This window comes from Eimeria acervulina, genomic scaffold (genome assembly GCF_000499425.1).
Source record: "Eimeria acervulina Houghton genomic scaffold, Eah_scaff127, whole genome shotgun sequence".
NCBI lineage: Eukaryota > Apicomplexa > Conoidasida > Eucoccidiorida > Eimeriidae > Eimeria > Eimeria acervulina.
The window spans coordinates 25,635-38,433 of record NW_013549316.1 but is presented as its reverse complement, the minus strand read 5'-3'; the positions used below and the strand labels follow the sequence as shown (position 1 = coordinate 38,433).

At 52.0% G+C, this 12,799-nt stretch overlaps 3 protein-coding genes across 3 annotated transcripts; 2 read left to right on the top strand and 1 right to left on the bottom strand.

Annotated features, from left to right (window-relative positions):
* Window positions 1-196: 196 nt before the first annotated feature.
* On the bottom strand, window positions 197-1,291 carry EAH_00019090 (hypothetical protein, conserved; the record flags this gene model as incomplete). The annotated part of the gene is made up of 1 exon (XM_013393702.1): window positions 197-1,291. One exon carries the CDS (start codon window positions 1,289-1,291, stop codon window positions 197-199), a length of 1,095 nt encoding a protein of 364 aa, XP_013249156.1.
* A 3,757-nt stretch (window positions 1,292-5,048) lies between these two features.
* EAH_00019080 (Chromosome II, complete genome, related) lies at window positions 5,049-6,458 on the top strand (the record flags this gene model as incomplete). Its single annotated transcript, XM_013393701.1, has 1 exon — window positions 5,049-6,458. The coding sequence occupies one exon, from the start codon at window positions 5,049-5,051 to the stop codon at window positions 6,456-6,458; it is 1,410 nt and encodes a 469-aa protein (XP_013249155.1).
* A 2,011-nt stretch (window positions 6,459-8,469) lies between these two features.
* On the top strand, window positions 8,470-10,858 carry EAH_00019070 (hypothetical protein, conserved; the record flags this gene model as incomplete). Its single annotated transcript, XM_013393700.1, has 3 exons — window positions 8,470-9,333; window positions 9,633-10,323; window positions 10,719-10,858. 3 exons carry the CDS (start codon window positions 8,470-8,472, stop codon window positions 10,856-10,858), a joined length of 1,695 nt encoding a protein of 564 aa, XP_013249154.1.
* Between the last annotated feature and the right edge of the window lie 1,941 nt (window positions 10,859-12,799).

The window sequence follows — 12,799 nt, the reverse complement described above, 5'->3', positions numbered from 1 at the left end:
TTATGTAATGTATGTATGTTATGTATGTATGTTATGTATGTATGTTATGTATGTTAATATGTATGTATGCATGTATGTACGTATGCATCTACGTATGCATGCATGCGTGCTTGTTCACTGTGCCTGTGCTGGCGGCAGTGAGACGAGCAGCTCCTGTGCTGTGTGCTGCTGTCAACCTGGCGAAGCAGGCCGCCCTTCAATCTGCAGCGACGACAGCAGAGCGCGACTGAAGGAAACCGCGGCCTCCCATAAGCGCTGCTGCATGCAGCACCACCCACAAGCTGGAGAGTTGGATTTCTCCATCTAGGAAGCATTCCCTGCTGAGTTCCGTCCAGAAGAAGAAATCGCGCCAGTAGAAATACGGCGGAGACTGCTGCTGCGCAGCGCCCTCTTCGCCTTGCGCATATATCGAACCACCCGATGCTGCCTGCTGCTGCTCTGCAGCAAACAGCTCTACTGCGTTCTGCTTGGCAACAGAGGCGCTGCTGGACGCCTCAGCTTCCCTCTGACTCCCCCCCTCCTGCAAGGGGAATCCCTTAAATTCGCTGTGCCCTACCCCGTATAATTGAGCTGTACGGCCCATGGAGGGCACTGCTGTGTTGTCTGCAGTGAAGCTCTTGAGAGCTGCGACTGTCACTTTGCTCTGCTGGAAACGCCCGTGAATCTGCACAGTGAGGTTGAGGGCGAAGAAGACACAGAAGGACGCGATCGCCACGAGAAGATACTTCACCTTAATTTGCAACTCCACTTCGTCAGCTGTGCGCGCACAAGAGCTGCACCCACCCCTATATCCCTCTGCGTGCGCAGCAGCTGGAGTGCGGCTCCGCCTCGTCGATAAGGAGGAGTTATGCGTCTTACGGCCCTCCACTGCCGGAGGGGACGGGGCCTTCCGGCCCTTGACTACAGAGGATGGCGTGTATGAGACGAGCAATGAGAGAATACCCATTACTGCTAAAGCCAGCCAGCCGCAGCAGCATGACATCCCCAGCTCCCGCTTAACAGCTACAGGAAGATGCAGCTGCGGAGAGAGAAGGTGATGGTGCTGTCCTCCAGGCATCGGAGTGCTGTGGTTCTGGAGGACCTTGTCTATAAGATTTGCCGGCTGCCACACATGCTGCAACGAAGTAATGCCAATCACAACGACATCTAAGAGCAACAACCCGTACACCAAGAGCATTCGCCGATCAAAGCGTACCCTTCCTTGCGAGACCGGGAGCTGCACAGAGGGAACGGTAGCCTGCTGCTCCTGCTGCTGCGGCGGCGGCGCCTTTGACAAAGATGGGGATGCCATGGGTCCGCATGCATACACAGCGGGGAAGAGGTGGGTCGCAACACTGCTGTCGCCACGCTTGCACCTCTCCTGCTAATGCCAAATGATTTCAGTTGTACCGGCACACCGAACCTGTGGAGCAGCTCAATTTTGCCTTCAGTGCCACCCGTCGCCCGCCCGTTTACTCGCCCCCCTTACAAGCTGTACAAAACGAGAAAAAAAGACCTAAGCAGCCGTGAGGTTCTATGGCAGATTGTCTGCTGAAGCAAACCACGAGTACAAACAGACGCGCCGAGAGGGCGCTGCGCCTCACAGGGGGAAGGCTGCTGCACATTCACGAATATCTAGACTGCTTTGCACCAGATGAAGAGCTAATGCCTGCAGGCGGTGAGTTTCGTTATTGAGAAAGAGAAGAAATCCAATTTCGTGAGGCGCCGCAGCTGGGTGAACTGGTAAGCGGACGGGGGGGCCCAGTCCCTTCTGTTTGTAGGCTTGTCTGTACAATGCTTCATTTAAAAATAGGAGGAACCCGCCAAGCTTTATTAAATACACACAAAAGGGGTCTGTGTATTCTGGGAAGGGCTAACAAGGCTTCTTCACAACGGAGGAGGGTGCTTCCAACCCCTTGGGCGAGCAGGGGAGGGCGGGAGGCCCGTGCAGAAGTGTGCATAGCTGCTGGTCTTCAAAAAGCTTGTTGTAAGTACAAAATCAGTTGTTGCGGTCAAACTATTTGAAAAACTCCTACTGGCCATCAGTTTCTGCATTCTTCTTTCGCGGTGGCGGTTCGGCGCCGAGGCGCGAACTCCATCACCCACTGTTCTAAGCAGCCCCAGCATTCCTCACGGAAACGGCTGGTTTTACCAATGAGTCAAAAAAACACAATTAATGTGAATTCCGGTTTGTAGGCAGCGAGGCTCTCGTGCCACAGCCGGGCAGTTCCCCAGTCAGCATGTCTGTTGCGGCGACACCGAAACTCGACGTGTTCATTTCCGCAGATTTCCCAATGAAATGAGGCGGCTTTGATAAGTGGCTGTTTTTGCTACAGCTTGCTATTCACTGCTTGTTTGTGCTTCCGGCATTGTCTGTCTCTGCAGGGGCTCACCGCACCCAGCAGGTTGCTGCCGCCTGTGCAGTTGGGAACGGTTTGGCACAAGGGAATCAGCTGTGGAGGGTCTTTGTTCCCGGTGTTGAGCTGTTCAGTGCAGAGCCGTTCTAGTGGCTTCTGCACCGGCAGCATGCGCATCTCCACGAACGCGTGCGGGAGAGAGGATGGACGGGAGCTCTGGATGGCCACCCGTTCAGACTGGTGGTCATTGGCTCGGGGCAAATGGGCACGGAAATTGAGCTGACTGATGCGCAGCATCTGGCGGAGACGTATGTTGCCTGGCTGAGTATATCGAACGCGCAGCTTCACCGGGGTCGCAAGTTTTCGGGAGTTTGGGTGCAGAAAGGAGTCCTACAGGGAAAACCGAAACGCTGCTGAAAATCTACAGAAGCGTTTATCTTTCACTTTCCTAGACCCTAAGGTGGCAAATACGGAGCACGCGTCGACAGCTCCAGAGGCCGCTCGGATCTCTACCTTCTCCCAAGGGAGCGCCAGCGAGAACTGGCGGGTAAGAAGGGCCTCTTGGCTCTCATAGATTCCGCTACTCGAACTACAGGGGTACTGCGAAGAAAAGTTTCTCTAATTCCATCATGAAGATCGCAACCGCCACGCGTAACCCCAGCAGAGTCACTGGTGCGCATTTTATGCCTCCTCTGGCGGAGACGTCGTTGGTAGAGGCTATCACCGGGTTCGAGACGGACGAACAAACGGAAATGCGTGCTGAAAAACTCGCAGTCCAACAGCTCATTCACTAGAAAGGTCGAGTTTCGTCGCTAACCGCCATCTTTACCTTGGCTCAACAAGGCGGTGTGTGCAAAGCAGATTAACGGGGTGTTGGGATGTTAAGACAGCTTACCGTGCGCCCTTCTTAAGTATATTCTTCATAGTATGTAGCTTTTTCTTCCGTCTTGGAGCATAAGCAAAATGAAGACAACACCACTTATCCCATGCCTTCTCGTTCTCTACGCTGTGGATGATTTGTTTAATCTCAGTTGAACTGTTGCAAGTGATAAATAACACCGCAGATACCACACGTCGAATGCGACATGCAGACCTTTCTCAAACATGCCTTTCGTGACTTCTGTCCGGTTCCGCGTTCTGTGCTGCTCTCGTTAGTGCTGGTGCCGTAGTGACTGTTACTACGTCGCCAGGCGAAAACAGCGCTGAGGACATCGACCGTACAATGTCTCTAGGGGTGACCATCTCGATGGGTCCTTTGGAGCTGGCTGACATTATTGGTTTGGATGCTTGTCCTGCAGCTCTTCGGGTTTTACACTCCGAGCTCGGCGACTAGTAGAATCGCCCTGCCCGACTCCTTACCCAGTACGTAGGCGCGGGTCACCTCGGCCAATTTAGGGCTGCTGATTCCGTGAATACCCCAACATGCAGAAATTGACGACGGCGCTGGATATCGTCCTTCTTCGTACAGTTTTTCCAATAAAAAGTACTCTGAGACAACGAAAAGACGAAACAGCCAGACAGCTGCGTCGTGCGAGAGGACACCTCGGGTCTCGCTTGTACTTGAGCATATACACAAATTCACAGCGCACATTTTCTTAAGCGCTCTGAATTATTTTATGGTGTTCGAGAGATCACCACACACAACCCCACGACGGTGCACGCACCCATAAGTTTTATGCAATATATGGATAAATAGCACAGCGTGGTGAGATCTGATGCCTACCTCACTGAGCGGAAGGTGGTGAGGAGCGAACTCAGGCACTGGATGGTACCCTGGTCCCGTGCATGTGCTTACAGAAAGACTGGCGTATGCCTGAACTAATCTTGTCATGAACACTACACACAACCAACCACTGTATTCTTGTAACGCTTCGTGCAAGCAACGGCACATGAGCTTCGGACGTTTCGTGAGATAGATAGAAGCGTCCTGGCCTTATCTCGCAACTCACAAGCACACCATGGCGGCGGGTGCTGTAGGTTGCTCTGTTCAGCCTTTCTAGCGCTGGGGCCTTCAGCTTTATTACCGAGTAACGCGGTATTTGTGTTGTGCGGTACTCCTCTAGCATACGGGTGTGTCCTCCGTTTTCATCCGTTTTCCACGCATACGCATATACATATACATGCGTATAAACATATTGCATGACCTTTACAAATAAATTTAACACTGGCACAGGACTTGCTTCCTACGGCGAGACCTATATAATGGGTCCCTTTTGCGCTGCAGCAGTCCTCAAACGACAGACCCCTTCACAGATGAAGCCAGACCAACAACATTCCTTTATCTTTTAGCACAAAAATGGGGTTTTAGAGACAAAGCAGCCGAGAGCCGCCGACAATATCAGGCTTGACGGTGACTCGGGGGGTGCGAACTCAAAATAAAATAATTCACCCATCTGGGACCTCCCACCAATTAGAACACCATTGATGCGTTAGCTCAAATAAAAAATATCCTTACACTCATCAGTTTAGGCGGCATTCTTGGTCCCTCTTATGCGAAAGAGCGCTGGGGCACTCGACGAGGGCCCCACAAGGGGGGCCATGCGAGAATTTCATGTCTGCTTAAGGGGAGAAATTTGAGTACATCGATGATTCATTTTTGTCTAATTGCATTGCTATTTATTTATGTCATTGCGTGAAGAACCTGCATATTCACAGCGCTAACCGTCGATACACCTGGCGAATCGAACCGGGAAGACGAGAAATCCACGCAGGATGCCAGGTGATGAACCCTTTGAAGACAATGCAGCGCGGGGAGCAGATGAGCACCACAGCGGCAAGGAGTCTGTAGGGGAGACAGCGGAAGACGAACAAATTTCTCGCCACGCATTCCACTCCACGTGGGAAGAAATATATCAACGGGAGCTTCACAATGCAGCTGCAAGGAAGGCGTACCAAACCACAGTTCAGTATAAACGAAGTACTGTCAAAAGTCAAGCAGGCTGCAGGAGCACTAGGAGGAATTGCAGCAGCAGATGTAACAGTAGCAGCAGGAGCAGAAGCAGCAGCATGAGCAGAAGCGGCGGGAACAGCGACCGTTCCAGTGATAGCTCCTCAATAGATGGGGAGGAGTGGTTTGCCCCGGAGTGTGGCAAGATACTAAGCTGGGTATTAAACACTTTAAGAAGGCCTCAGAACCATCCCTTGCAGCTTTATTTCCGTCGAGCACATGCACTCCGCAACGCGGAGTCTCCAGGGACTGGTGAATGCAGGGGAGGCGCATGCGACTGGTGCAGGGGAGAAGGGCCTCTGATATCCCAGGAGTTCACAGAGATTCCAGTCTTGGACGTGGGGTGTGGGGGCGGTCAGTTCTTGGCGCGTCTCCGGCGTTGCGGCTTGAAACGGCTAGCGGGCATCGACTACTCGCAGAATGCAATTCAGCTGGCCCGTTCGAACTTGTATGGGGAGGGCAGCAGGAGCAGGAGTTGCAATGCCATTCACATCTGCCTGAGGCAGGCAGATTTGAGGCATCTGAGGGCAGGCCAAACAGGGGGAAAGCTGAAGAATGCCATTGACAACTGCATCTGCTGCTGCAGCAAGACACAAACCGCCCACAACGTCTCTGCGCAGCATGAGACAGCAGGAAGAGCAAATGACGAAGGCAGCTTGTCTCCGTGCTCGTGTGAACCGGCCACAAGTTTGCCACCCTTCCCCGTTGTTTTCGACAAAGGAACTTTTGACGTCTTCTGGCTTATGCGCACCCCTGAGCTGTATGTACAGTGCATGCACAGGCTGATGCCCCAGTACGGTATTTTGTTTCTAACTTCCTGCAACTGCACCGTGGATGATCTGGATTCCCTGTTTTGTGAGAAAACGGACGCATATCAAGAGCAGCAGCAGCAGCAACAGCAGGCGCCCACAACAAAGCCCCAGCGGGAGAACCAAATGCCCGCTGGGGCTGCCCATCCTGCTGTAGCTGGAGCATCAGGTGCATTAGCATTTACGAAGTGCAGAGTGTCAGGCCCCGAGGACTTGTTAGGGGGAACGGACGAAAGATACAACAGGACCAGCACAAATCATGGAATGCCTTTCTTCGAGCGGCTTGGCCTACTACCTCATCGTTCGTTCAAATTTGGAGGAGTGGAAGGTCAGGTGGTGACCTCGGTATTGCTTAGAAGGCTCTGAAGAATTACTGCATACTTCACCTAATGTCGCTGCATAGGTTAGATTGCCGGTTAAGGGTTTTGTGCATTCTCTCCCCGTTGAGGTAGGATTCACAGCGCCTCCTTGCGGCTTGGTCCGACAGCCCTTGGCTTCACCTCGTCTGGGTTCCGCAACTCCAGTGCTGGCGTTGACCACTCCGCCCTATATATTTGCCTTGCGGAGACTTTTTTTACCAGTTTGGCGCTTAAATGCAATGACGCTTCTGTGAAACCGCTGAGGAAAGGGCCAGGAGCAGCCCTAGACAGCCTTAGACTTTCGAAGCTTTAGACTGTCGAACCGCCTAGTTCTTAGTCGAGCGCTTCACGAGGCCTGTGGAGACGGCTGGGTCTCTCTCGGCTTGTTTGCTGCTCCAGCTGATTCGCCGTACAATCAAAGTTAGGTTCTCGTTGTAATGCCTACTGACGTGATTTTTGTACCTCTGGATAGGTGGGCTCCAGTAGTGCGGTGTCCGAGGGTTGATATAGGGGGAACGAGGATTTCAAGGCCACATTATTCTCTGCGGAGGGGTTTCTTTCTCTCCAGCTTCAAACTGTTTCCCTTTTTCAAAAACATGAAAGAGAAGACAAGGGGAGGTAGTAATTTCCTGTATGCGCTGTTTTTTATATTTCTTCGTATGATGCAGGTGAGACCACGGGCAGGACGGTTAGATGCATACCGAACACTGTAGGTCTTGATTTGTGGGGTGGTAAAGGTATATGGACGCTGAGAAACTGCTTTGCTAACGCAGGGCGCAGCGCACTGTTAGAGACGTGCAGCAGACTGTGGTGCCTGCAGTTTACTTTCTAGGGGCGCAAAGTCCAGGCCTCCTATTTCCTCCCAAGCTGGAAGAATCAATAGTGTCTAAATGAGATACTTTCTCAGAAAACTGACCCTAGACTATGCGCGGCTGCATGGGAACGCGTGCGAGCGGTGTTCGTCTGCGGCAGACCTGCGGGTTACCAGAGTGGCCTGATGCGATCTCCAGTGCTAGTTTCGAGCACCGCCTCAGGCTATTTCTTTTCAGTGCCGTCGGTAGAATACTGTTTTACTTTTCCACCCGTTTAGTTTCCGTTCTTTTCCGGGGGGAAGCTACTCCATCATTTGCCCCCATTAGCACCAGGCGAAGCCGCACTTTTGGAACACACCAACCTGCGCTTAGCGACTTGGCACCTCCGATCCACGCATTTAGAACCACACAGTCCCTCTCAAGTTATTTTGTTTTGAAACATGGGGTAGGTTTGGTTTAACTAAACGCTTTTGCAGTACTTCATCAGCTCTTCGCTCCATTGCACCGTTGGCGTCGACCACTGGCCGCACGGCGGAACGGACCACAGTCGCGTATGGAAGTAACACCACCAGCAAAACGCGTTTCAGCACATTTTCATTAAGCTTAAAGGCTCTTGGATACATATTAGCTATTTCTAGTCCCGATAGCTTTTGGCTTCACCTTCTCTGGGGTCCGTAGCTCCAACGCTGGCGGTGACCACGCCGCCCGGTATATTTGCATGGCGAAGACTTTCTTCCTAGCAGTTTAACACTTACATGCAACGACGTTTCTGTGAAATCTCTGAGGAAACGGCGACTAGCAGCCCTAGACATTCGAGCCGCCTTCACGAAGCGTGTGAGGACGGCTGAGTCTTCCCGTAATTGGAAACCAGGGATGTTCCGGCATCTCCACAACCCATTCTGATATACCGTTAGAAATATTTCCTTTTTAGTTTGAAGGGGCCTCGGTAAGACAGCATTCAGAGGCGGTGCCAAGCTTGCTCGCGCACGACCAAACCGTCACACAAAGTATCCCAGAGGTGAGCAAGTATCCTAGAAGACTTCGCAGCATCTAAATGCATGGATTACTGCTACAACATGAAATTTTGCCTCTTCCTATGCAGGCTCCCTGCTTGTAATCGCGGGCTACAGCATCCTGAAAGTTAAGCAGCAACCGGCGTCAAGATCATCTAAGGCACCCATCGAAACCGTCACATTTTAGGGAAAAATGCCAAGAGGACCCTTCCCCCTGTCAGATGAGCCCCTGCTGTGCAGACACCCTTCGTTCTTGAAGGGTTCCGCCGACACTAGCACGGAAAGGCAGCCTGCTTCCATTACCCCGGTGTACCGCGAGCCATGTGGCATGATACAGCAGCTGGATGGGAGAGATATCCGCGCTGATTCACCGTATTGCAATCGCTTCCCTGCACTCCCCATTGGTATCGGTGGTTGCGACAAGTTGCCAGGACACAGCACGAGTCAGGGTATGCCAAAAATCACACCAAGCTTCCGTAGCACCAATGAACTGGAAACAGGCTTGCCCCGCCTCAGTCGCCCCCAGAGCAACGAGACACAACAGCCTTCCCCACGCATGGTAGCTTCGATATGCAGAAACAGCATTCCAGTAGCTGTTCCGTGGACGCCATCCAACAATTTGACTTCCCCTGCGCATTCACTGACAATGCAGCCCCCTGAGAACAAGCTGCCCAATTCACCCGTCTTTGTTCATTCGGGTTGCAGTAAGCTGCTCCCTGCCGTGCTTACTGAAAAGGTGCAGACAGAGGTGGCGGATGCGTCTCATGGACCCCAAAAGAAAAAAAAATTGGGGCTGGGCGATAAGCCACCAGTTGGCCTGCAGACTTCTTGCGCTTTTACGTACGGCTCAAAGGAAATGAACGCAGTGACGGCTACGCGTGCTGGGGAACTTGTACCAGACAAGGGGCTGAAGGCGATCGGGGCTATGTGCGCACGACCTGGCATTGCCGTGCCACGAGGAACGCGGACTCGACCGAGCGCATCACATCAGGGAGAGCATGTGGCAGCTAAAATGTATTTTCACCCCAGCAAATTGGCATGGCGATCAGAACTGCTGGTAGATGGCTGCAAAAGACAACGATCATTTTCCTGCAAGGTGCATCTCGCTTCTTAACGTCAGAATTGTGCCAAAACACCAGGCTCCATATTTGTGGCCCAAACCAACCATGACGTGTTCTGTGCTATTCTGTTTCCGCCCCTTCGCACTACTTTGAATGAATTGTATGAATATGTTCTTATTATAAACAGCATGTTACTGGAGCAGGATCCAGTGTCTGGGAATGCAGGGTATTGTCCATTCGCAACTTGTGCGCTGTGGCTCATGCGTGCTGCCTTGTCTTTTCTGTTTCGCTTCAGCTCTACGGGTTTGATCGCGCGAGGATGATGTGTGAGTGGTCACGGAACTTCGTGTTGCGCACAGCCCGACTGCCAACAGAAGAGGAAACACGGGAAGCCATCGGGCTACTGATGGGCTCCCAGCTCCAACCCAGCAACACTGACGAAGCCTTCCCTCATTATACAGGCTGGTTGTATGCATACCCCCCGTTTGAAACTGTACCACCATGTAATCTTGGGGTAGAAGGTGAGCCAGCTCCTGTTGAGACGCAGAGCTCGCCCCCAGACAACCACCCACCAAGAGAACATCAAGACCAGTATCTTCCACTAAAGTATATTGCTGGAGTGTGTATCGATCCACAGCAGCGGCCCCAGCCAGCAGCAGCGGCTTCACTTCAAGTTCAGTTCCAAACCATATCTGCAGCGCACGCAGGCACAGGCTCGGCAGACGCTGGAGCGCGAAGAACCGATTGCACCGCTGCCCGCCGTATAATGGTGCGGCCAATATTGCTCTTGGACTCGTCGGAAGCTACGAATTCCGCAAAGGGTGGAGCGATATCTCCCACCGCAGAACCAGCTGAAGGCCAAGTCTCTCCAAAACAGTTGCCGACGAACGATGAAGATGTATTCGCGGAGCTCGGGCTCCTACCCATGCTCAAGCCCAGGCTGAGAAAGCGGAAGCGCCGGAAAGTGGGGAAGAAACCCCACAGCGGTGTGCGGGGAATGTATATTTATCAGAATGCTTGGAAAGTGGGTTGTGTATGTCCCGAAACACAACACTTGTCTAGGCGACCGACATTAAGGTGAATTCTTCACAGTGCGCCTCTGCACCCTTTGGCTGCCCATTTTTATGACAGGTCAACTACTTCGGAAAACATGGCCCTATCACGAAATATTTCTCCTACAGCAGCGGTGTGAGATGAACTTCTTTATATCACGTGCCCCATAAGCTAATTAATGAGTAGTCGTTAAAAAAAGAAGTGGCCCTCTTGCATTCTAGTTGACAGAGCCTGTGACGATGGGTTGGGCAAGTGATTGCTTTTATAACAGGAAGCTCCTGTGTGTGGTTGTGAAGCGTGCTTGTGAGGCTGAGTTATCTGCTGTAAGTGCAGAACATCTCGGAAATGAAAAACCAACACTTGTTGGCCCGCACCTTCTTGCGCCGCGTCATAGAGAAAAATAGGCAAATTTACGACAGTGACGGCGAAGGGCTTTCCGAAGATGAGCCAGGCATGCTTCCCTTGTAGCTTTGGTTGCAGTATCATTGGAGCCAACAAGAAGCTCTAAGGGGCCCTGCACATTCCCATCATAAGTTCCTCGTTTCTTCTTGTGTTTCTTGTTTTCTTCAGTGTGGGCAGATAGAGTGGAAAAATTAAGCAAACTTGCTCAAGGCTCGGCAGCCAAGCTACTGGACTCCTACAATCCTTGTTGCAGGGAACCTGTTTTCAGTCCTTCCCAAGAGGAACCGACTGCGACAGCGCAATCATCTTCACTGCTCTCTAGTGTCATGCACAACCACTGGGAAGGCAAAGCCACGGAAAACCCCCCTAAGCTACAGGAAGGCATGCAGCATGCTAACCGTATATCCGACTCAAACGGCCACCAAGTGCATACTGTTACGCATGCGACTCTGATCCTCAAACCCAATGGTCCTTTTCTACAGGCCCCACAGCCGGGTTTGCCTAAGTCACGACTAGAGGATTTCATGAGATGTCGCGAAGCGTCTCTGTGTTCGATACCTTCACGTGAAGCACAGCCAAACCAATTAAAAGCACAACGGCCCTGGCCAGAGCAGATTGGTGAAGAGGGGGGTCTTTCAACTCACAAGGGCCCCTCTCCTTTGCAAAGTAAGGAACAGGACCAACGAGGAATTTTTTCTACTTCTGAAGGCAGAGAACTCGGAAACCCTTTCAGGAGAGCATTACTGGAGGTTCTGCCTAAAATGGCTGCCTGTGGAGACACATGCTTGAATGGACCTCCAAAGGAGTGCACACAGCATCCAGATTTCTCATCGTCGCCGCCTGCAAGTAGTACAGGCCTTTCCCCATGTCAATCGGAGCGTGCCGTAGATCTCAGAATAAACCCGCCTAACTCGGCGCTTGTATTCTCGGGGGACAACCCAGAATACAATGGATGCATGCAAAGTTGCGCACAGTATCGCCTAGGTTCTTTGCTTTGTGACACAGCAGACAAGGAACGGTTCACGCGCATGAACCAGGCTCACCCAAGCAGCAGCAGACCTTCCGGGCTGTCGTGCGACAGCAGCCACGTTTGGTCAAGCTGCTGCCAAAGCCCCTTCCCCTGCATGTGCTTAGTTCAACCTCTTTAGGAGCTTGCTATTCGAGTCGCACATGGGTACTTGCTCAGGCGCCAGTGCAGGCCGGTGAGGAAAATGATTTCCTAAACGGCTTGTCAGTCCCCAGATCCACAGCATAGTTCGAATGCTGCGCTCCATAGAAATTGCACTTATGCACAAACGACTGAGCCCAGCAAATTTTTCCTGCGGCGACTCAACTGGCCGGAGGTCCGTGATGCCTAAAACAGGAAAGCAAACGGGGACTTTTTGCTATACCTAGGCTCCCGTTAGAGGTGTGGTTCTTGTTGACCAATTAGTTGGCGCTAATGTTTTCTTGACTCATTCCCACAACTCATACCACCCACAGGATTCCCTTTTGTTTCTATTTTGCATGCGAGCAGAGGACAATCTAAATTCCATGGGCAGTTGCGTGCAGTACAAGTGTTCCCGCAGCGTTATCTAGCATCTACGCTGATTTTGCACGGAGAGATGCGTCGTGTTTGCGTACCATTTAGAAAGGTAATTCCAGAGGTATCGTCATGTGCAGCACTGGTCCGGCCAAATTGCATATCTGCCGTTGCTGCTTTGCGGAAGGGCCCCTCTGAACATGGGAAACGCTGGGCTATATGTGAACTCTCCAATCAACGGGAATGATTTGCAGGTATCCGTCCTTCGACGTAGCACTAATCAAGGGTGATAGAGGTCAACCCAATGCTACACGCGGTGCGGATGCGACAGGTGGGAGGCCTTCGGTACAACGAAGGCCCGAGCTCTTAGGAATAACTTCAAAGTTTATAATGAGGGCATATCGCCATCCTATGCATTCGGAATGCGCCTTCGCCTTTAGCCTTTTTCAAGAACAGAAAAGCGCCCTACAAAAGTAACGGAAAAC